The following is a 22568-nucleotide window of genomic DNA, read 5'->3' as shown; positions in this document are numbered from 1 at the left end:
CCTGTATTGAGTTGCTTGCCTTCTCAATGAGGGTGGGTGGGAAGGGAGGAAGGGAGAAAATTTGGAGCCCAAAGTTTTAAAAACCAATGTTAAAAATTGTTTTCACATGCAACTGGGAAATAAGATATACAGGCAATGAGGCATAGAAATCTATCCTGCCCTACAGGAAAATAGAAGGGGAAGGGGATAAGAGAAAGGAAGGGTGATAGAAGGGAGGGCAGATGAGGGGAAAGGGTATTCAGAATGCATGCAGTCTTGGGGTGGGGGGAGGGGTGAGATGGGGAAAATTTGGAACTCAAAATCTTGTGGAAGTGAATGCTGAAAACTAAAAATGAACAAAAACTTTAAAAAAAGGAAACACACACATATACATACAAACATATATACATGTGTATATATACACACATATGTATATTTATACATATATATAGACAAATACATATACATGTTTACACACACAAAGATATATCTGTATGTGTGTGTGTGTATCAGAGACAGAAGGTCTCCCCATATACCTAATTATTCAGAATCACACTTTCTGTGTTAGCAAGACACTGAGAATAAAATGAGTATACATCAGTTTTTGAATGGCTGAATAAATTTTGGTATCTGAATTTATAACACCATAGGTAACAATTATAAGGAATTCAGAAAAATGTGGGAAGACTTGAAATGATAGAGGGCTAATTAAGTAGAACCATATGAACAAAATACATAATAATTAAAATATTGTATATGTGAAAACAACACTAAAGGTAGCTGTATTCTGATCTTAACTAATCTTCTCCTTGGGGAAGAGACAAAGAAACACACTTCCCTTCTCTTGGCAGAGATGTGGGGGACCTATGGATATGAAAAATTCACTGCCCTGGCAATCAATTATTCAAGCATTTATCAATTTTTTTACTCACTAAGTATTCACTAGGAGCCAGGCCCTTTGCTAAATACTGGTGATCAAAGAAAAGCAAAAAAAACATTCCCTATCCTCAGACACAGTTGGCTATATTACTTTGGCGATGTTGTTCAACTTTTATTTCTGTTACAAGAGAAAGTTTAATGGTACCTCTCTGAGGTCAGAGCTGTTATTGTGATCTGATATGAAAACAGAAAGAGTAGGTAGCAAAGAACAACCAGGTGCTTTGGAATGACTAGGGAATGGTTATGTCTCAGGGTGTGATGAGGCAGAAGCATAGGAGAGGGGGCCATAAGGCCATTCAAAATAATAAAAGGTTTGCAACTTCAGTTCAGAGATTTGGTTTGGGTTCTAATGGTTCATAGCGTTGTCTGTTAAATACAGAAGGAGCTGTTCTTATCATGGTGGCCAAAATAGGTACTTCCTAGTTTATGAAGTTCTAAACAAATGTGTACAGAGCAAAACTGTGTATCACAATTAAAGAAACTTGCAGTACACAAGCCATTGTACACCCTTTGAAAACCACATTTCTAGATAACCATATCCATATTTGGTCCTCCAACATCTCTATGACAATACCTCAATGATCTTTGGAGGAGGTAGAGGATAGAGTTATACAGGGTTACGTTGTTATATGTCTTCTTCCATGTAGTACTACTCTCCAACCTCCCCCCCTTTTTAAAAATTAAATCTATTCTTCTTGAATTACATACTCCTTATGGGTCTTAATGGCAAACAACTCTTGTTTATTTCCACTTTTAAAATACTTTTAAACAACAAAATTACTTACTCAGGTGAATAATTGCACACAAACATTGCAACATGTTTTCCTAAATTAGGACACATTTTAAGAGCACAGCCAACTTTATAGGTAGAGGCCCAGACAACCTAGAGAAAATGGATTTAAAAATAAAACACCCTGAAAATTATAAATCAATGCTTATACTATATGACCATCTGGCAATAAACTGTGCTTTTGGAGGGACAGCCATGAAATGAGCCATTTAGTACTACTTGGGTACCTCTGCAACCTCCCTTCTACTCCAAAAAAGAGTTATTTCTGAAACTGAACTAATAAAACCCTTCTTTCTACTTCTATACAAATAAAGCATTCTATGGGTCAGCAGGGTATAATAAAGAATACAGGAGAAGAATAGAGTGAGGTGCCTTTCCCTTTGGGGTTCCCTTCAGGTGTAAAGAAGAGAGCACAGCAAATGGTTTTAAGGAGTTTTGATTAATGAAATCAGTTTCAGCATGGATTTCTGAAATGCAAATGAATTAAAGATATACATTCTTGAGAAATATTTAGAATATTCTGTTCCTTAATTTAATAATTTTGGCCCTTATGTCTTTGCTTATCTGTTATTTCTTATTTGGCATGCCTAACTTCCTCCTCTTTTCCAAACCTTTGCGTCATTTCCTTCAAGTCCCAGACAATGTTTTTCTCCAGGAAGCATTCTCAGATAAACACCTTCCAATTCTGATCAAGTCTTTAAGTCCCATTTGATCTTGGACTTGATAATTTTGCAAAAGCTTATGTGTTATTTTGATTATCCCGAGTACACTGTATATATTTTTGAGGGCAAGAGAACATCTAATACATAAGAACATATGATCATTATAATGAACGTATACATGTGTACATATACAAGATATAAGATATTTCCAAAGAGAGATTTAGGGTAGGAGGAGGTTAATTGTGTTTTACAAAATTGGTGTACAGGTATTAGACCAAATGAACCACCTCTAGGCAGATTTTAGAGTCTCTACAGAATGAACGCAGTATCAAGCACAACAATTTTTTCAGTTGATTCTTTAAATATTGTTTTATTCACGGTTTTTGATAAGAGAAATTGGAAAAAGATTAGAATATATTTACCTGAGTGTAATGGCCACAGACTCTCGAACATCTATTGTCACTCAAATCAAAATATTTTACTTCATTGAACCAATCTGTAGTAGCATTTCTGACAACATATTCGGTCAGTGTGCCCATCCATAAATTTTCTCCTACAGTTTTAAAAAGAGGATGGCATGCATGTCTTTTGGCTATATAAACATTCTGTTTAAAAACACATTTCTTTGCCCATGCTCTGGCAGTCTTTGCTAAACTGGTATCCCAAGTCTGAAAGAGAAAAATAAAAGCAACCAAATTGTGCACAGTTAGGGATTGAAAATAACAATTTTTCGAAGCTTCCATTTATTATTCTTGTAAAATACAAATGTGTAGTCTTAGCTGTTTGTTTTTTAAAATCATACTCCAATCTCCTCGGTTGCTTTTAGTAATTGATCAATGATCCATGTTGTCAATGGGGATATGCCTTATACCAACACCAGTTACAACCCTTCTGCAACATCATGGATGGTCTTGGTGAGTTGTGACAAACAAACAAATGAACAAATAAATGAATGAATAAGTCTTCACCTTGCATCCAACCTAAAGATGAACTTCTCTGAACTAATTAGGCTGGCTCATAGATAACAGGCAGATTGTCCATTCCCAGGCTGGTACCTGTATAGGTGGTCTTTCCTAATTTTGTCAGCTTGTCTGCTGATCCCTTTTATAGCTACAAAACACCTTGATATATGAAACATTAAAATAAACCTCATGCAATCCATTTTACATGGCTATACATTCTCAATTCTGGAAAGAGATTGAGATTTGCCTTAAAAGAACAAAGAAGTTACTGCCTATTGGATCTATTTTCAAACCTAACAACTATAATTTCCACTTCTCTGCATGTCAACATGAAATATTTTAAAGTCTCCTTTTATCCATGTCTTCTTTTCCTTTCAAAACCCAGAGTAGTCAATCAAATATTTATTGAGGATTTATGTTGTGGTCAGCACTCTTCTTTGAAGTTAGAGCATTAAGGATGCATTTTTTTTTTGCCCGAACAAGAAACCTGTTTTAAAAATACATTTCCCTGCTCCATTCTAGAAAGTTTTCACTAAAGATGTATTGCAAATCTGTAAATCAAATATTAATTCCAGTGCTTAGCACATATTTGGCAATTAACATATATTTATTGACTTTCATCCCAGAAATATACAGTTGAATAAAAAGGGGATAACATGGATACAAACAGCAATAATACAAGTTAAGATGCAATAAAACGCACACAAGCAAATAGGGCTGAGAAAAGGGGAAACAGTTCAAAATTAGATGATAGAAGCAGATGCAGAATGGAGGGGTGGATGAATAATTGATAGGAACTGCAGCTGTGTGACATTCAGCTGGAAGATTAGCATTTTGGATTACTGGATCCTAGACAGATATGGCGGAAGGATAGTGAATTCTCTCTTGATTCAGGGAGGAGGAGATCAAGTTAGATTGTATTTCTGTAATTACATTATTATTTTGAAGATTCCAAAATGTTCGTTGCTGCAAATGCCAATGATCCTGAACTAATTAATATTGCAAATAACCAGCATTCTCCTCATGATGCTATATGGACGTGAACAGTGGAAAACTGCCAACTCAGAAGAATTAAAATGACAACCCAGAAAGTGATTGAAAAGAACTGAGTGTATGTAATCAGGCTGTGTTAACAGTGGTCATTTGCTTTCAAGAAGTAGCATAAAAAGACATTCAATAGGATTTGACTGACTTCAAAAGGAAGTGGGCTGGTCTTAGAACAAGAGTGAGAGATGGACAGCCTGGGGAGAATGAGGAAGAAGAGAGGGAAGCATACGATGATAATCTTACAATACCAAAAGAAAAAGAGGAAGTCCTCCAACATGTTGGGTAGATTTTCTATGAAGTACTTGTAGAGATTCTTTCACACTTCACATTATGTCATTTTGTTTCCACAGTTATATAGGAAGTTTCAAATCTTTTGGTGGGAGAGAGGAGAGTAATATTCTTTCAGAGAATTTAGAGAATGAACATATCCAATTTAAACCCAGGAGTAATCTGAACAGTTTTAAGAATTTGATTAATTTCTCTCCTCTGACACATTAGACTTGCTCTTTGAGAGCAAGGACTTCTGTTCCTGTTTGTTTTTTGCCTTTGTTTTTCCTAGGTACTTAGCATAGTGGCTAGCATATAGTTGCTTAATAAATGCTATTTGACTGAGTGATTAGCCCTAGTGCATGCCCTTATTACCTTACCCTCAGACTATTGCAGTAGTCTGATTTCCCTCTGCCTCAAGTCTCTCTCCACTCCATTCTATCCTCTACTCAGCTGCCAAATTGATCTTCCTAGAGCCCAAGTCTGACCATGCCATCTTCTCCAGTCTCCCCAGTGGCTCCCTATTGCCTCCAGGTAAGGTATAAAATACTCTGTTTAGTGTCCAAAGCTCTCTGTAACCTGGCTCCTTCCTAACCTCATTCTTTTTTTTTTTTTCCAGCCAAAGACAAGGTTTATTAAACATCCACCACATCGGCCAGACTCTTAAGGAATATGAATGTTACTGAGCTATTGGCTAGATTATAAGAATCTGAGTACCTTAATGGAAACAAGATGGACCTTATACACAGAAAGACTGTGGAAGAGATCTAGAGTGGCCAAGTAGTCTGTGGTGACTGTGAGGTAATAGAATGCCAGGGGCCTGGACCACATGGCCAGGGGAGAATGGAGCCTAGCTAAAGATTAAGGGTGGGAAGTGGCCCAGGGCCATAGGGAGGTAAGGTGATGGAGGACCAAGCTAGGTTAAGGGTAACAGAGAATTAGGAGATTAGGTTTAGCCACAATGAAAGGCCAGTTGATGGGATTATAGCCTGAAGTGAACACCAGAGATTCAGACTCCTGGGAAAGTCCAGGGTTTTTCCTTTCTGGGATCCAGTTCCCATCCCCATTGTTCCCCCCTCAAACAAATGGGACCCAAATTCTTTTGGAGTAAGGGATGAAGGTCTTGGCTTCTGAAACTGCTTCTTGCTGGCAAGGGGCACAGAGTGGTCTCTGCCTCAAGGGGGTCCCAAAAAGGAGGTTGACTGGAACCAAGCACAGGCTGCTTCATTGGCTGGTACTCATGGTTTGCTACCAACTGTAGGTGAATGGCCTGTAGTCTGGAAGACACAAATCTGACAGAAAAGACTGCAGGGCCCAGATATGACAGGATAAAACATCTTTAGCTCTGTCTGGATTCAGATAATTCAGTTTTCCAACCATGCAGCATTAAATCCACCTCATAGCCAGACTCAGGAATAGCCAGGTGGGTAACATTCCTTTTCAAGGAACATAATGGGGAAACTTGAGCCAGGAGGATCTCATTTTACCCTGAGGCTAAAATTGTCCTCTCAGCTTTTCCTGCTGCTGACTTCCCACCAGCATCACATTCTGTCTGAGTGGCTTATGGCATTTCTCTCAGATGGTGGATTATTGATTATCAATAGATTATTATGATCCATTAGACAACTCAAAATAAAATCCCATGAGCTTCTACCTCAAACAGAAAGTTTCACTAATCACAGCTTAGGAAAAACTTTTCCAGGATTTACATCTCAAATTTAAATTTGTCCTGGTGTAAAAAGCCAATTGTTAGAGCTTATTTCTATATGCTTGCAAATTCTTAGCAAGACAAAACCCGTACAAGCTTTTTGGCAAGTTTACACATTAAAACAATAACCAGCAATAGCCAAATTATTTTAGCAGCAATCAAATTATGAAAAGTTGTTTGACATAAGTGATACAAAATGTTCACCAATTTGAAACTTGAAACAAACTCATTACCAATCAGGTGACTTCAATTTTGTTAAATGCATTTCCAAATTACTTTACACAGAGAACCAATATCTCATCATTAACAGTTAAAACTACAACTTTAAAAGAATGTGCTTACCAAAGTTCAGAGGCTAACTTTTTTGCCTTGAGCAGGATGTGCTGAATGTGGATGATGCTTCCAAGCAAAGATTTCCCCAGGTAGGGGAGGGCAAAATCAAAAGTGAGGGGAAAAGGGTGAAACTTCTCCTTATGAGAGGGGTTAACAGATACCCTCTTGACTCAAGGGAATGTTGTACAGAGGTGTTTCAAAACTCCTTAATGATCAATCATAAAACCTCCAGAATCTGCTTAGATGTTTTTAGCTGTTCTAAGTTTTCCCTGTAACCTCCATGAAGGAGGATCCAGGGGTGTAGAGGAAAGGAAGTAAGTAAGCCTCAGGGAACCAAAAAGCACCTGCAGTTTCCCCAATTCTCTAGCACTGAAAGAATTGACAGAATTGGGCATGTGCTTCCAGAAAGGGCATCCATCCTTGTCCTCTGTGCTGTGCAAGATGTATCCAGGTCCACGGCTTCAAATCAAATCAGTGGACTGAGAGTCTGAGAGTGTCAGGCCGAGTAACAGCCTCATAACTGTCTGCCTGAAAAGCATCTCCAAGACTTCCTAGGTGCTTGGAGAGCGACCTCAGCTGCAGGGCAAGAAAGAAGGCAAGGCTTACCTTCCAGTCTTGGCTGGAGAAGAACTTGGGGTTAGGCAGCTTCCCTGTACATGCCACCAAAATATTGAGGTTTAGGGGTGCTGGGACCCCCAAATCATGACAAGTGGGTCTTCCCTGAAAGAATTTAACTCAACCCTCTTTTCAGCCAAAGACAAGGTTTATTAGAACATCCACCATATTGGCCAGACTCTTAAGGAATCTGAACATTACTGAACTATTGGCTAGATTATAAGAATCTACCACATTCTTAAACCTTACACCCCAACTCCCAATATACTCCATCATCCAATAATATTGTCATCCTTGCCTAGACCCGTACCGGATGTCCCCCATGACTGCTAGTCTCTCCACATCATCTCAACCTCTTGGCTTCCCTGGTTCAGCTAAACATTCTCCAAGATCCAGCTAAAGCCCCATCTTCCACAAAAAGACTTCCTTGATCTCCTGATCCCCCTTAATGCTTTCACCTTCCCTGCGATCGTTTCCAATTTATCCTGTATATGTGTTGTTCATACATAGTTATTTAAATGTTGTTTCCCCAACTAGACTATGAGGTCCTTGTGAGCAGGGCTGTTTTTTAACTTTCTTTATATCTCCAGCACTTGTTCCAGTACATAATGGGTACTTAATGAAAGCTAGTTGACTGATTGATACTAAAACTGATTAAAGTAAAAAAAAAATCAGTTAATACTTGGATGGTATGAGGGCTACTGAGCCCTTTTCAGGGCTGCTTTCCACCTTTGGTGTCTACTGGATTCACTCAACTCTCACTTGTGGCTCTAAGAAGATGTAGCATGCTCAGTGGCCACACCCTGGTAAACTATTTCAGCAGATGAGCTAAACCAGATTGAGGGTAAGCAACAGGTCACAAACCCATCAGAGAATTAGGAGGTGTCTACCCCAAGCATGTGAAGACTTCCCCAGTGGAATAGGCAGTTGAGAACGACTTGTTCCAATGTTCATGAAGGCAGCTGAAGCAGTTGTTATGAAATCCTTTCAGTGGTGGGGAGCCTGCAGCCTCAAGGCCACATGTGACCCTCTAGGTCCTCAAGTGCAGCCCTTTGACTGAATACAAACTTCACAGAACAAATCCCCTTAATAAAAGGATTCATTCCATAAAACTTGGACTCAGTCAAAGGCCATATCCAAGGACCTAGAAAGCCACACATGGCCTTGAGGCCTCAGGCTCCCCACTGCTGGCTTAAGAGTTTGGTTGGACACTGAAAATGCCAAGGTCATCCACAGCATACTAAGTCATCTCCAGTCATCTAGACTTTCATCTTGCCACTGGACTCAAATGACTCTGGAAGAGTGAGGCCAAAGACTTTGAACAACTTTTGGAGATGTCTCATGTCTCATGTCTTTGCAGTGTTGAGAAGGGCTAAATCTATCAAAGTTAGTCATCACACAATGTAGCTGTTATTGTGTACAAAGTTCTCCTGGTTTTCTGCTCATTTCACTCAGCATCTGTTTATACGTGTCTTTCCAGATTTTTCTGAAGTCTGCCTGCTCCTCATTTCTTATAACATAATACTATTCCATTACATTCACATGCCACAACTTGTTCAGCCATTCCCCAATTGATGGGTATCCCCTCAATTTCTGGTTCTTTGGCTCTGAGTGACTTTAATACCAGAGTAGGCACAGACTATCAGACATGGCAGGGAGTGCTTCGGAGGAATGCAGTCAGAAACAGCCCAGAGATCATCACTTACTACTGAAGACTTGTGCATCTTATGACCTTCTCTTATGACTCATCTTATGAGCATCTTCCATTTACCTAAATGCAATAAAACTTCATGGATGCACACTCACAGAAAACATTGACATTTAATAGACTATGTCATTGTAAGGAAAAAAGACAGATAAGATGTGAGACTGATGAAGGCAGAGTGATCATAAACTTATCCTATTCAAGCTAAATATTTACATTTAACAAAAGCATTGGCTGCAAGTGAAAGTAATTACCAGGAGACTTAATGTCAACAGATTAGAGCACTTCTCCTAGAATGAACAGTATGTTACTAATGTGGAGGGAAAACTGAACCAATACACAGTTGGCAACAACAGAGTAGAAAAGGAGTGGGCATCGATCAGAGATTTGGCATACAGTACTTAATTAACTCATCTGGCCCAGAACACTCATTAAATATCATGTTTGGTTTAATGAAAATGATGAGGAAATTCGGAAGCTGTTAAATGAAAAACAAGAATTCCACAGGGTTTACCAGCAGGACAGTTCATCTGTCTCTAAGAAAGCAGCATTTAACTCTATTAAAAGCAAAGCTTAGAGAGATGCAGGATTCTTGGTTCAGTAAGAAGGCAAATGAAATTCAGTTTTATGTCGATAATAACAATGATGGGCCAAAAACCTATGGTGCACCTGCTGATGGAGCCACATTGATTAGTGATAGACATGATAAAAACATGATCCTGAAGAGGTGAGCTAAACACTTTCATAGTGTTCTCAACAGACCATCATCAGTCAATGCTGATGCCATTGACCATATACCTCAGGTTGAAGTCTATCTCTCTCTAGCTGAACTTCCAACTGAAGAAGAGGTTTTGAATATCATTTGGCTCCTCTCATGTGGCAAAGCGCCTGGTGCTGATTCTATTCCAGCCAAGATTTCCAAGGCACTGCTCATACAAAAGCTGACTAAAATCTTGCTGGTTATATGGCAAGAGGAGGTTATCCCCCAGAAGTTCAAGCCTATCCTATCCATCTTTGTAAAGGTAAAGGAAATAGTTTATTCTCTGACAATCACAGAGTTGGGGGGAGGGGGAGGTCTCCGTGTCATTGCAGGCAAGATTCTTGCCAGACTCCTCCTTAATGGGTTGATCCTTCACCTGGAGGACGGTCGTCTACCCAAGAGACAGTGTGGCTTCAGAGAGGGCCAAGGAATGGTCAGTATGTTGTTTGCTGCCTGACAACTCCAGGAGAAACACCAGGAGCACAACAGAGGTCTGTACACATTTGTAAATCTGACTAAGGCCTTGGATACTGTCAGTCATGATGGCTTGTAGAAAATCATGGAAAAATTTAGTTGCCTGGAGTTCATCAGTATTGTACATTGGTTTAATGATGGCATCTTTTTATGGGTTCTGGATAATGGATGATGCTCTTATGCTTTTCCAGACACCAATAGATTAAAGAAAGGCTGCACCTTTGCTTCCATGTTTTTCTTAGCAATGTTTATAGCAATGTTGTTAAGATTCCTTCACTGAGGACAAAAATGGCATCAGGGTTAGCTGTCACACTGGTGGTAAATTATTTAACTTGAAAAGGCTACAAACCAAGACTGGAGTGGAGGGATAGTTGGTTCAAGACTTTTTGTTCACAAATGATTGCACACCCAGTGCAGCCTCTGAGGTTGAGATGCAACAAACTATGAAGCATTTCTCTGCTTCTTGTACTAATTTTGGCCTAACAATTAACATCAAGAAAACACAGGTTCTCCACCAGCTAGCACCACACCATCCATCCATCCGTGGAACCATCAGTTACAGCAAATGAAATTTGGAATGCTGTGGATAAGTTCACTTATCGTGGCAGTATACTTTCCAGGGATGTACACATACATGATGAGGTTGATGCAGGCATTGCTAGAGCTAGCTTAGTGTGTGGGAGGCTCCAAAGGAAAGTATGGAAGACAAGAGGTATTCGACTGCCTACCAACCTGAAGGTGGACAGAGCTATTGTGCTGACCTCATTGTTGCATGCCTGTGAAACTTGGGCAGTATACTAGCACCATGCCAGGAAACTGAATTGCTTCCATTTAAATTGTCTTAGGAAGATTCTGAAGATCATTTGGCAAAATAGGGTACCAGACACTAAGGTCCCTTCTCAAGCTAAATTGCCAAACATCCAAATTCTACTGCAGAGAGTACAACCCCAGTGGGCTGGTCAAACATGTGTGGAATTCTTTTGGCTATGGCAACCCATGAAATAAAGAAAACATTTTTTTTATGGGTCCTCAGTCCCATGTAGTAGCACAATGTGTAAAACACTGGACTCAAAGTCAGGAAGACCTGAGTTTGAATCCTGCCTTAGACACTTATAAGCTATGTGACCCTGTGCCAGTTTCTTGAGCTCACTTTGCCTCAGTTTCTTCTTCTGTAAAGTGAGGATAGTAATAGCAACTAATTCATAGAGTTGTTTCAAGGATCAAATAAAGTACTTTGCAAGGTAAATTGTTTTGCCAACCTTAAGTGCTCAAAAATGCTGTTTGTGTATTTATGTATGATATTCTGCAGTGATGGCCACAGAGTTGGTGGGAAAGGGAATACGGAGGGGGAGAGGGATGGTAAGAATCATATCCTTTTTGAATTTTAATTTGAATGTTGGGACTCTAAATGTGAGATTGTTGTCCAATGAGAGGACACGTTACTGGAGAAGCTAAATCCTATCCTTGCTATCAAGAAAACTGGGAGAAGGAAGAAAGTTGTAGTTAAATGGAAGGGTGACCCCCAGGTACTCCTTGGAAAGGTGAAAAAAAAAAAGAAAAAAGAATTAGTGGAGTGAGTTTTGTCCTATGTCCCAAAACTCCAAGAAACCTTATCTAATGAGACATTTGGTCTACATATATTACTGTCCTCATGAGAAGTACTTGTAAAAGACCACCATTAAAATAACTGCAGCTTAAGTACCAATGTTAGTTCCTAAGAATGAAGTGGCAGAGAAATTTGATTAAGAACTTGATAAACTTTCCATGTCAAATTATCAAACACTCTGATATTTGGTGATTTCAATGCAAAGATGGGAAAAGGTGAGGATGGTGAAAAATTGTGCAAACATTATTGACATGGGAGTTATTTTTATATAGTCAGACCATCCACCAAGCAAAGATCAGAATTTATGATAAATGTGAACAAAGCATGATAACGAGAAAAAGATGTGGCATACAATAAAGATTTAATAGTCAATTATTTAAGCATGCTATTGAAAAAATTTAAAAGTACTGGCAACACTAAATAAAATGGCAAAGTGTTCCCAACCTCTCTATATAACAATTGTTGTAAAATAACTGTGATAATTACAATTAGATTATGGGAACAGAAGGAGGAAGAGGAAGCAATCCATTCAAGGAAGATATACTTGTGCAACTTTGATATGATGGAAAGAAAAGTGGATTTAGAATCAGGAGCCCTGGGTATGAAGGTGAGGACTGACACTATTTGTGTGACCTCGGGAGTACTCAGTTTCTTCATCTTGAAAATGAAGAGGCTAGACTAGTAGGTGATTTTTAAAAAATTCTTCCTGTCATAGAGAATACCATACAGTGATACAAGGGGCAGAATTCTGGATTTGGAGCTGGAGTACCTGGGTTTGAATCCTGACTCCATCACTTGCTGCCTGTGTGACCTTTTGACGAATGCTTCACCCCTCTTAGCCTTGATTCTTTCAACTGAAAAATGAGCAGTTGTATTAAAATGACCTTGAAGGTCCATTCCAGTTCAAAGTCTATGAAATTATGAACTTCTGCTTCTCTCCAGGCTTTGGTTACCTCATCTGTAAAATGGAGATAGGAATACCTATGCTATCTACCTCACAAGATTCTTTTGAGGTTGAAACAAAATATAGGCTTTTGTAAAGTATAAAGTGGTAGATAAATGTTAACTATGATTAATTATTACGATGCCACCCAGTTCTTTCTCACCACCTATTTCATGTTTCCAGCTGGCGGGTTAACTACAGCCCGCGACTCATTGTGGATTTTGACACAATCCTCGATAAATTTGGGATCCGTGATTGGTGGTATTGGGGGCAGCTGAGCAAGGGATGACTGTGCGGCCATAAAGACCAGGATCTGGAGCTGGGGGATCCTCTGATCCAACATCATGACTAGCAATTTGGGTTGAGGATTGAGTCCTTGGGATCCACGAGGGACTTTGGAACATTTCAGTGAGCTACCGACAGCCACTAACTGCCCCTCAACGGCTGATTCTGCCCCGCCCTGACCACGCCCTAGCCACACCCTTACCTCGCCCACACCAGCCCCAAGCTCTGCCTCCATCTTAGTCGGACTTTGGCCGTCTCTGACTATCCCAGCCCCACCTGTGGGTGGGTAGGCTCCTGCGCCCTTCCTCGCCTGCAGGTTCCAGCTTCTGCATTCTTGTGTTTGCCATGCTGTTTACTCGTGGAGCCCTGTTCAGGATATCTAAAGTTGAAGTCCAACTTTCTTCAGTATTCCTCCATCGCCCTGCGCCCCCCTCCCCTCTACACTCCCCAGTTCTGGTCCCCAGCCCCAGGACTGGCCTCCATCACGTCTTGTGGCCTCGCTTGTTACAAGACCCCTGCCCAGAAAAATCCGGGAGTCTTCTGAACAAGATTTTGAGAGTGGGACTTTTGACAGCACGATTAAGACCTGAGCTGGGCAGAGGCAGGAAACCCTAATCCAAAGCCCTAGGGAGAAGGAGAATAAAGATAACACCATTACAGCATATAAACCCTTAAAGGTTTGCAAAACACCTTACACTTGCTTGGTACCGAATTTGTTTCTTACAAAAAACCTGTAAGGTAGGTGCTGTTATTTTATGTCGTTTCATTGCAAAGGAAACAAATTGAGATAAATTAGATGAGTTGCCCAGGGTCATACAGCTAGTAACTTGGGTCTTCCTGATTCTGCCAATTAGAATAGCAACAACTCAAGTCTCAGTAACACGTCAATAAAACAGAGCAGGGGTGGGGAAATAGGTTCAAGAATTACTTTCCTCCATCTCTTGTCGGAATAGTGTAACTAACACATAGCCCATAGGGCTACACTGGGCAGACAGGAAGACCTGAATTCAAATTCCACTTCAGACACTTACTAACTACATAACCCTTGGCAATTCACTTAATCTCTCTGTGCCTCGGTTTCCTTATCTGTAAAATTCAAGGTGTCTAAGGTCCCATTAAGCTCTTAATCTATGGTCCTATGACTTGGGTTCAGATCCTCCATCAGTCAGTATACTTGACCTTAGACAATTAAGCAAGCATTGATTAAATACTTTGTGCAAGGCATTGTGCTAAATGTCTGGGGTTACAGAGAAAAAGTAAAAAAACAAAACAAACAAATAAAAACAGTTCATGCCCTTGAGGAGCTGACATTTTAATGGTCCAGCTAAGATAAATAGGTACATTCAAAATACATAAAGAATAGAAGATAACCCTGCAGGGCAAAACACTTCCAGTTCTATGAACCTCAGATTCTTCACCAATGAAATGAATGGGTCTCTGAAACCAGAGGCTTGTGGAATCACAGCCCCAGGCTGTCTTGACCTGGTATCCTGACTATTCTTGTGGATACACTGCAAATGTAATATATTCAGTAAACCACAGACAGGGAACTTTTTGGAAACTCTCTTGATTTCTTTGGCTCTTTAGATGACTGAGCGTCTGAAGGCCCTGTAGAGGTCATCTAGTACTTTCTTTCATTTTACAGATAAGAAAACCGAACCTTGGGTAATAATTGAATTGCCAATGTCGCAGATCTAGGTTCCAACCCTATGTCCTGCCTCCAAATGCAGAATTCTTTTCATTACAATTCGAAGCTAAAGAATAGGAATGGAACAAAACAAAGCATCTCTCTTTTGGGAAGATAACACATGAGTGGTCTTGGAATCAGGATGACCTGAGTTTGAATTCTGTCTCAGATACTTACTAGCTATGTGACCCTAGGCAAGTCACTTAACCTCTCTCAATCTAAGTTTCCTCATCTGAAAATGGAAATAGCAAAAGCACCTACTTCACATGGTAGTTGTGGGGATCAAATGAGATAATGTAAAACAATTTGCAAAGCTTAAAAGCAATATATAAATACTAGCTATTATTATTATTATTACTTAGGTTTGGAATAAAAAAACAAATATAAAGTCAGAGAATGTAAATTTCTAGCCCCTCATAAGATAGCAAATAACTCACATATAACTCTTTTTTCTCTTTTTTCCTTTTTTGGCTAGTCAATGGGGTTAAGTGACTTGCCCAGGGTCACACAGCTAGTAACTCTTATGTGTCTGAGGTCCTATTTGAACTCAGGTCCTCCTGAATCCAGGGCCAGTACTGTATTCACTGCACCACCTAGCTGCCCCTCATACAATCCTTTAAGATATAGGAAGCACTCTTATTTCCAACCACTAGGTAATGTAAGCATCATTCCCTTCTATGGTTTCTATCCATTGCAGCTAATTCTCTCTATCTGAGGCAGGCAAAACAAATCTATTCACTTCCACATGACAGCTTCTCAAATACTTGGTAGTTATTATGACCTTCCTAAGCCTTATCTTCTTTAGTTATAGTACTAAGGGCACTGACCTCTCACATTGATTATTGATCGATTAATTGCTGAGTTTTTAGTTAATCACTGTAACTAATCTCTATAGATTAGATTTGGAATTACTTGTGCAGGACTCAGCAGTAAAATTTGAAAGAGTTTAGGTACCCAAATCTTAAGGCATCTCTCTCTCTCTCTCTCTCTCTTCTCTCTCTCTCTCTCTCTCTCTTAATAGTATTTAATTTTTTTCTCTAATTACATGTCAAGATAGTTTTTAACATTTGTTTTTACAAGATTTTGAGTACCAAATTTTTATTCCTCCCTCCCTCCCCTTCCCTCTTCCAAAAATGGTAGGCAATTTGATATAGGTTATACATGTGCTGTGATGTAAAACATATTTCCATATTAGTCACAGCTGTGAAAAAAAGAAACAGATGAAAAGGAAAAAAGCCATGAGACAGAATGAAGTAAGTGAAAAAAATATGCTTTGATCTGCATTCAGAGTCCATCAGTTCTTTACCTGGATGTGGATAGCATTTTTCTTTGTGAACCCTTGATTCTTTTCCTGGATGATTGTGTTGCTGAGAAGAGCTGAGTCATTCATAGCTGATCACACAGTGTCATTGATACTATCTATGTACAATGTTTTTCTGGTTCTGCTCATTTCACTTTGCATCAATTTGTACAAGTCTTTTCAGGTTTTTCTGAAATCTGTCTGTTCAATGATATTTCTTATTGTATAACAGTATTCCATTACATTCATACAACAAACACAACTTGTTCAGCCATTCCCCAAATTGTGCCCATCCCCTCAGTTTCCAATATTTTGTCACCTCAAAAAGGGCTGCTATAAATATTTTTGCACATGTAGGTCCTTTCCTTTTTTTTTTTGTGATCTCTTTGGGGTACAGACCTAACAGTGGTATTGCTGGGTCAAAGAGTATGCACAATTTGTTGTCCTTGGGGCATAGTTCCAAATGGCTTTCCAGAATGGTTGGATCAGTTCACAACTCCAAAAGTGCATCAGTGTCCCAACTTTCCCACATCCTCTCCAACATTTGTCATTTTCCTTTTTTGTCATATTAGTCAATCTGATAGGTGTGAGGTGCTCCTCAAAGTTGTTTTAATTTGCATTTCTCTAATCAAAAGTGATTTAGAACACTTCTTCATATGCTTGTAGATAGCTCAGATTTCTTTACCTAAAAACTACCTGTTCATATCCTTTGACCATTTATCAATTGGGAAATGACTAGTGTTATTATAAATCTGAATCAGTTCTCTATATATTTGAGAAATTAGGCCTTTGTCAGAGATATTTGCTGTCAAGATCGTTTCTCAGCTTTCTGCTTTCCTTATAATCTTGGCTGCATTGATTTTATTTGTTCAAAAGCTTTTTAATATAATCAAAACTATCTATTTTACATTTTGTAATGCTATCTCTTGTTTGGTCACGAATTCTTCCCTTCCTCATATGTCTGACAAGCAGAGTATTACTTGCTCTTCTATTTTGCTTTATGTCTAAATCATGCACCCATTTTGACCTTTTCTTGGTATACAGTGTGAGATGTTGATCTATACCTAATTTGTGTCCCATTCTTTTCCAGTTTTCCTAGCAGATTTTGTCAAATAGTGAGTTCTTATCCCAAAAGTTGAGTCTCTGGATTTATCAAATAGTAGGTAACTATGGTCATTGACTGCTTGTCTTGTGTGTTGTGGTCTGAGAGGTTGAGACCCCTCAAAAACTAGAGTACAGGATGGGGTTGTCTGGAATAAATTCACAGACTCAGGCATTCTTTAAGTCAAGTTGGCAAAAAGTTTATTGTTACACTTTTCAGTGGACAAGGATTCTTAAGGAACCTGTGATCTTAGAGGGGTACAGTTAAAGTTTATATGTGATAAAATATAATAAAACGTATGTCAAATATGCTAACTAAGTGATTCAGGGTGGGATCAGGGAGTGGTTAAGGAGTGGTCAATTCTTAAAGGAACATGCACTTTTTGTATCTACTGCGCAGGCATTTCACCCAGAGTTCACTAGGAAAAGCCCACAAAGGGGCCACATGGAGGTGTGGTTTTAGGTCTGCTATGTCACTAAGATAACTAGAGTTCAGGGATAACTGAGAGTTGTCCAGTCTGCCACCAGTCAATGTCTTGTTTGACAAGATAGATATAGGGAGTATCCATATGTCTCAGGTCTAGAATACAGATAATGAGGAGTCTAGGTTGTAGATAATGAGGTAGGGTGGTAGCATAAATAGTCCAGTGGTTAACAATATCTTTATGACCCAGTGCAAAGCCAGTTCAAAGTAATAATTCCTTCAGGTGCTGTTTGTAACTGCACCAGGGAGAGAGATAAGGGTCTTGCTGGGGCCCACTCATGAGTAATTGCTAGGCACAGTGTCCTTGGGCTGGGGAGAAACTGTCAGAGACAGTGTTTCTGAGACTAGGGAGAAATTGGGGTCCAAGCACAAGCACCCAAACACAAGCACCCCAGCACCCCATCACTGTGTAGCTAATCTATTCCACTGATCCATCACTCTATGTCTTAGCCAGTACCAGATAGTTTTGATGATCACTGCTTTATAATATAGTTTGAGATCTAATATTGCTAGGCCATCTTCCTTTGTATTTTTTTTCTCATTAATTCCCATGATATTCTTGACCTTTTGTTCTTCCATGTGAATTTTATTTTTTCTAGCTCTATCAAATAGTTTTTTGGTAGTTTGATTGGTATGGCACTGAATAAGTAAATTAGTTTAGGCAGAATTGTTGTTTTTATTATATTGGCTCAGCCTACTGAAGAGCAATTGATATTTTTCCAGTTGTTTAGAACTGACTTTTTTTGTGTGAAAAATGTTTTGTAATTGTGTTCATATAGTTCCTTGGGTTTGTCTTGGGAGGTAGACTCCTAAGTATTTTATAATGTCTACAGTAATATTAAATGGTATTTCTCTTTCTATATCTTGTTGCTGGGCTTTGTTGGTCATATAAAGAAAAGCTGATGATTTATGTGGGTTTATCTTATGTCTTCAAATTTTGTTACAGTTGTTTATTATTTCAAGTAGTTTTTTAGTTGATTCTCTAAGCTTCTCCAAGTATACCATGATATCATCTGCAAAGAGTGATAGTTTTGTTTCCTCATTGCCTATTTTAATTCCTTTGATTTTTTTTGTCTTATTATTATAGCTAACATTTCTAGTACTATATTGAATAATGGTGGTGATAATGGGCATCCTTGCTTCACCCCTGATCTTACTGAGAAGGCTTCTAGCTTATCCCCATTACAGATAATGCTTGCTGGTGGTTTTAGATAGATATTGCTTATCATTTTAAGGAATACTCCCTTTATTCCTATGCTCTCTAGTGTTTTTTTTTTTTTTAGGCAATTGGGGATAAGTGACCTGCCCAGGGTCACACAGCTAGTTACATGTCAAGTGTTTGGTCTGAGGCCTTATTTGAACTCAGGTCCTCCTGACTTCAGGGCTGGCACTCTATCCACTGTGCTAGTGTTTCTTAAAAGGAATGGGTGCTGTATTTTTTTTCAAAAGCTATTTCATCATCTTTTAAGATAATCATATGATTTCTGTTGGTTTTATTATTGATATGGTCAATTATGTTGATAGTTTTCCTAATATTGAACTAACCCTGCATTCCTGGTATAAATCCCACCTGGTCAGAATGAATAATTTTTGTGATATATTGCTATAATTGCTGGCTACTATTTTGTTAAAAATTTTTGCATCAATATTCATTAGGAAATTGGTCTAAAATTTTCTTATTCTCTTTTAGCCCTTCCTGGTTTAAGTATTAGCACCATATTTATGTCATAAAAGGAATTTGGCAGGACTCTTTCTTCATCTGTTTTTCTAAATAGTTTATATAGTATTGGAATTAACCGTTCTTTAAATGTTTGGTAAAATTCACTCACGAATCCATTTGGCCCCAGGGATTTTTTCCTGACGAGTTCATTAATGGCTTGTTCAATTTCTTTTCCTAAGATGGGGTCATTTAGGCATTCTATTTGTAGATCTGTTAATCCAGATAATTTATATTTTCATAAATATTCATTGATTTCACTCTGATTGCCAGATTTATTGGCATATAATTGGGCACAATATTTCCTAATGATTGCCTTAATTTCTTCTTCATTGGTGGTAATTTCACCCTTTTCATTTTTGATATTGGATATTTGGTTTTCTTCTTTCTTTTAAATCAAATTAACTGATGATTTATCTATCTTAATATTTTTTTTCATAAAACCGGCTTCTAGATGTATTAACTCAATAGTTTTTTTTTTTTTTGATTTTCAATCTTATTAATCTTACCTTTGATCTGTTTCCATTCTTCAAAGGTGGGGCCAGCTTGCTTAGTGTTGGTAAATTCCTCATCAAACATAGATTTCTTCACCTTTTTTTTCCTGCCTGGGCCTGGCTCCTTCTCAGGCATACCTTGTGCTCTCTTGGCCCTGTGATTCCTTTTTAGCCAATCCCTCAGCAAACATTTTTGATTTTAGGATCTCAAATTGAGACCTTTCTTCTGGTGTTGATGGGGTTGGGATCTGGACCCCAGGAAGGAAAAACCCTGGACTTTCCCACTTGGCCAAATCTCTGGCATTTGCCTGAAGTTATAATATCATCAATCAGCCTTGGCTTTACATTGTGGTTACACCCAATCTACCAATTCTGTTACCCTTAACCTAGCCTAGCCTTCCATTGTTTTAACTCCCTATGCCACTTCCCACCCTTATTCCTAGCTAGACTCCATTCTCCCTTGGCCACGTGGTATATGTCCCTGGCTTTCTATTACCTCACAGTACCTACAGACTACTAGGCCACTCATAGATGCCTCCCATAGTCTTCCTGTACATAAGGTCCATCTCGTCTCTGTTAAGGTGCTCAGATTCTTATAATCTCTAGCCACTAATGTTCAGACTCCTTAAGAGTCTGCCCAATATGACAGATGTTCTGATAAACATTATCTTTGGCTGAAAGAAGGCTTGGGTCGAATTCTTTCAGACAAGATCTGTGTGTTGTGATTTTCGAGTCCCAGCACCCCTAAATCCATAAATCTCATCAGCCGTCATTTCCCCCTTTTTCTTGTAGTCCTTCATAAACTTTTTTCTCTTTCTCTTTCCCCTCAAAGCCAAGTCAAACTCTTGTAAAGCCTTTCAATTTTTTTCTTCTTCCTCTCCTCTTTCCTCTGGAACCAGGTCCATTCTGGCTCTTCATTCTCTTTCTCGAGGAGCCATTTTGCTATATTTATCTGGGCTTCTGAGTGCTGCATCTCCTTCTCTTCAGCCTCTAGTCTCAGGACTGCATACACATCTTTCTCCATCTTCTCAATCTTGTTTCAGAATTTTCAGATTACATCTTGAGGAAGGATCCTGGCCTTCACAGGTGCTTTGGCTGATTTCACAATCTCCTTCAACATCTTACATTCCTCCTCTCCCACCAGGGAGACAGAGTGTCCAGCCCTGCCAGCACATGCTGCTCGGCCTACTAGGTGCACATAATGCTTGATGATGCTGGGCATTGTTTTGACACCTTCAATGTCTACTCCTCAGGCTGCCACATCTGTGGCCATCAGGATGCCAATCTGCTCATCCTTGAAGCACCTTAGGGCTTCCAGATGCTGTGTTTGAGAGAGATTGCCATGCATTTCCCCCAACTGCAGCCCCATAAACCCTAGAAGGGTGTGTATACAATGAGCCTGCTTCTCAGTGTCAGTGAATAGCATCACATTATCTGTAAAAGTTCATGTCAAAAGAGCTGACACAATAGCTTCCCAGTCTCCTTCTCCATTAGGTTGGATTCAAATGAATTTCTGCTTTAAGAATACAGCTACATCTGTGTTGCTATTCACAAAGATCCAGACAGAATTCATTAGTGAGACTGAGGCAGATCTTTTACCTCATCTGTCATGGTGGCTAAGAGGAGCATGGTCTGGTGGTGGTGGGAACACAACTGAATGATTTCTTTCATCTGTTCGTCAGAGTACTCATTTAGCATCCTGTCAGTTTCATCCAAGATGAGTACTTCAATACTACTCAAATGGAAAGAAGGGCAGTTGTGGAGATGGGCAACTAGCCTGCCAGGTATAGCAATGAGGATATTTGGTCCAGCCCAAGAAGCTGCCTCCTGGGATTTCACATCCAAGTCACCCACTGCAAGGCAGGTGATAACAGTGCTAGACTAGGCCAGCTGCTTGATGACAGAGTGTACCTGATGCCCAGTTCTTGAGTGTGAATTAGCACAAGTACATGGGTTATGAGAGTCTGTCAAGGTCTGCAGATAAGATGCTCCAAGACAGGAAGGACAAAAGCAGCTGTTTTACCTGTCCCGGTGGCTGCTCAAGCACAGATGTCCTTTCCTAACAGCCCCACAGGTATGCAGGTCTTCTGAATAGGGGTAGGTTGCTTGAAACCCATAGCTGTAATGGCCTTTAGGAGAGGTTGAGATAGATTCATGGCCTGAAATGTGAGGTTTTCATCATACTAAGAGGCATCTTCAAAAAAACCTGTTTCCTTCTCTCCTTTCTTCTGTTTCTTCATTTTCTTCACTTTCAGTGTATCTGCTTTGGTGAAGATGATGTTATCAGCTGTTGAATACTCTGGTTCTGAATCATCCTCATGTTCTTCAGAGTCATCTTGGTTTTCCCTCTCAGAACCCTCATTGCCTTCCTTCTCATCTATTGTTTTCCCAAATTTATTTTCTTTTTCCTCATTCTTCCATTTTTTTGGGACTTTCTCAATCTTGTCATCTAATCTTGTGGCTGCTCTCTTCTTCTTGAATTGACTCATAACATAAGCCATAGCCCAGCTCCCATCATATGCTCCTACTTTTTCAGTAAAAAAACAAAGTCTGGATTGAAATCAACACTCCAATTCTTCTGCAGTGCCTGCTTTGTTCTGCCCAGCACAATGGGCTTCTCTTCCTCATCATCTCCACTGTCAGACTCTGGTTCCAAGGGCCCCTCATCATCTTCCTCAATAGTCCCAATCAAGTCTAAACCCTGAAGCAT

The 22568-nt window shown here is 39.4% G+C and overlaps 1 protein-coding gene and 1 pseudogene across 1 annotated transcript in view; both read right to left on the bottom strand.

Moving 5' to 3' along the window:
* Nucleotides 1–13807, bottom strand: part of LOC110195945 (GLIPR1-like protein 1) — a 20277-nt gene extending 6470 nt beyond the window's left edge. The window contains 3 exon segments of the mRNA XM_020968908.2: nt 1704–1801; nt 2793–3038; nt 12954–13807. Coding sequence (XP_020824567.2) covers nt 1704–1801; nt 2793–3038; nt 12954–13310 — 701 coding nt within the window. The 5' untranslated portion in view covers nt 13311–13807.
* Nucleotides 13455–22568, bottom strand: LOC110195951 (putative ATP-dependent RNA helicase DDX27; annotated as a pseudogene).

This window comes from Phascolarctos cinereus, unplaced genomic scaffold (assembly GCF_003287225.1).
Source record: "Phascolarctos cinereus isolate Bilbo 61053 unplaced genomic scaffold, phaCin_HiC Scaffold_1;HRSCAF=81, whole genome shotgun sequence".
Classification (NCBI taxonomy): Eukaryota; Metazoa; Chordata; class Mammalia; order Diprotodontia; family Phascolarctidae; genus Phascolarctos; species Phascolarctos cinereus.
This window is presented reverse-complemented; position numbering and strand designations above follow the sequence as displayed.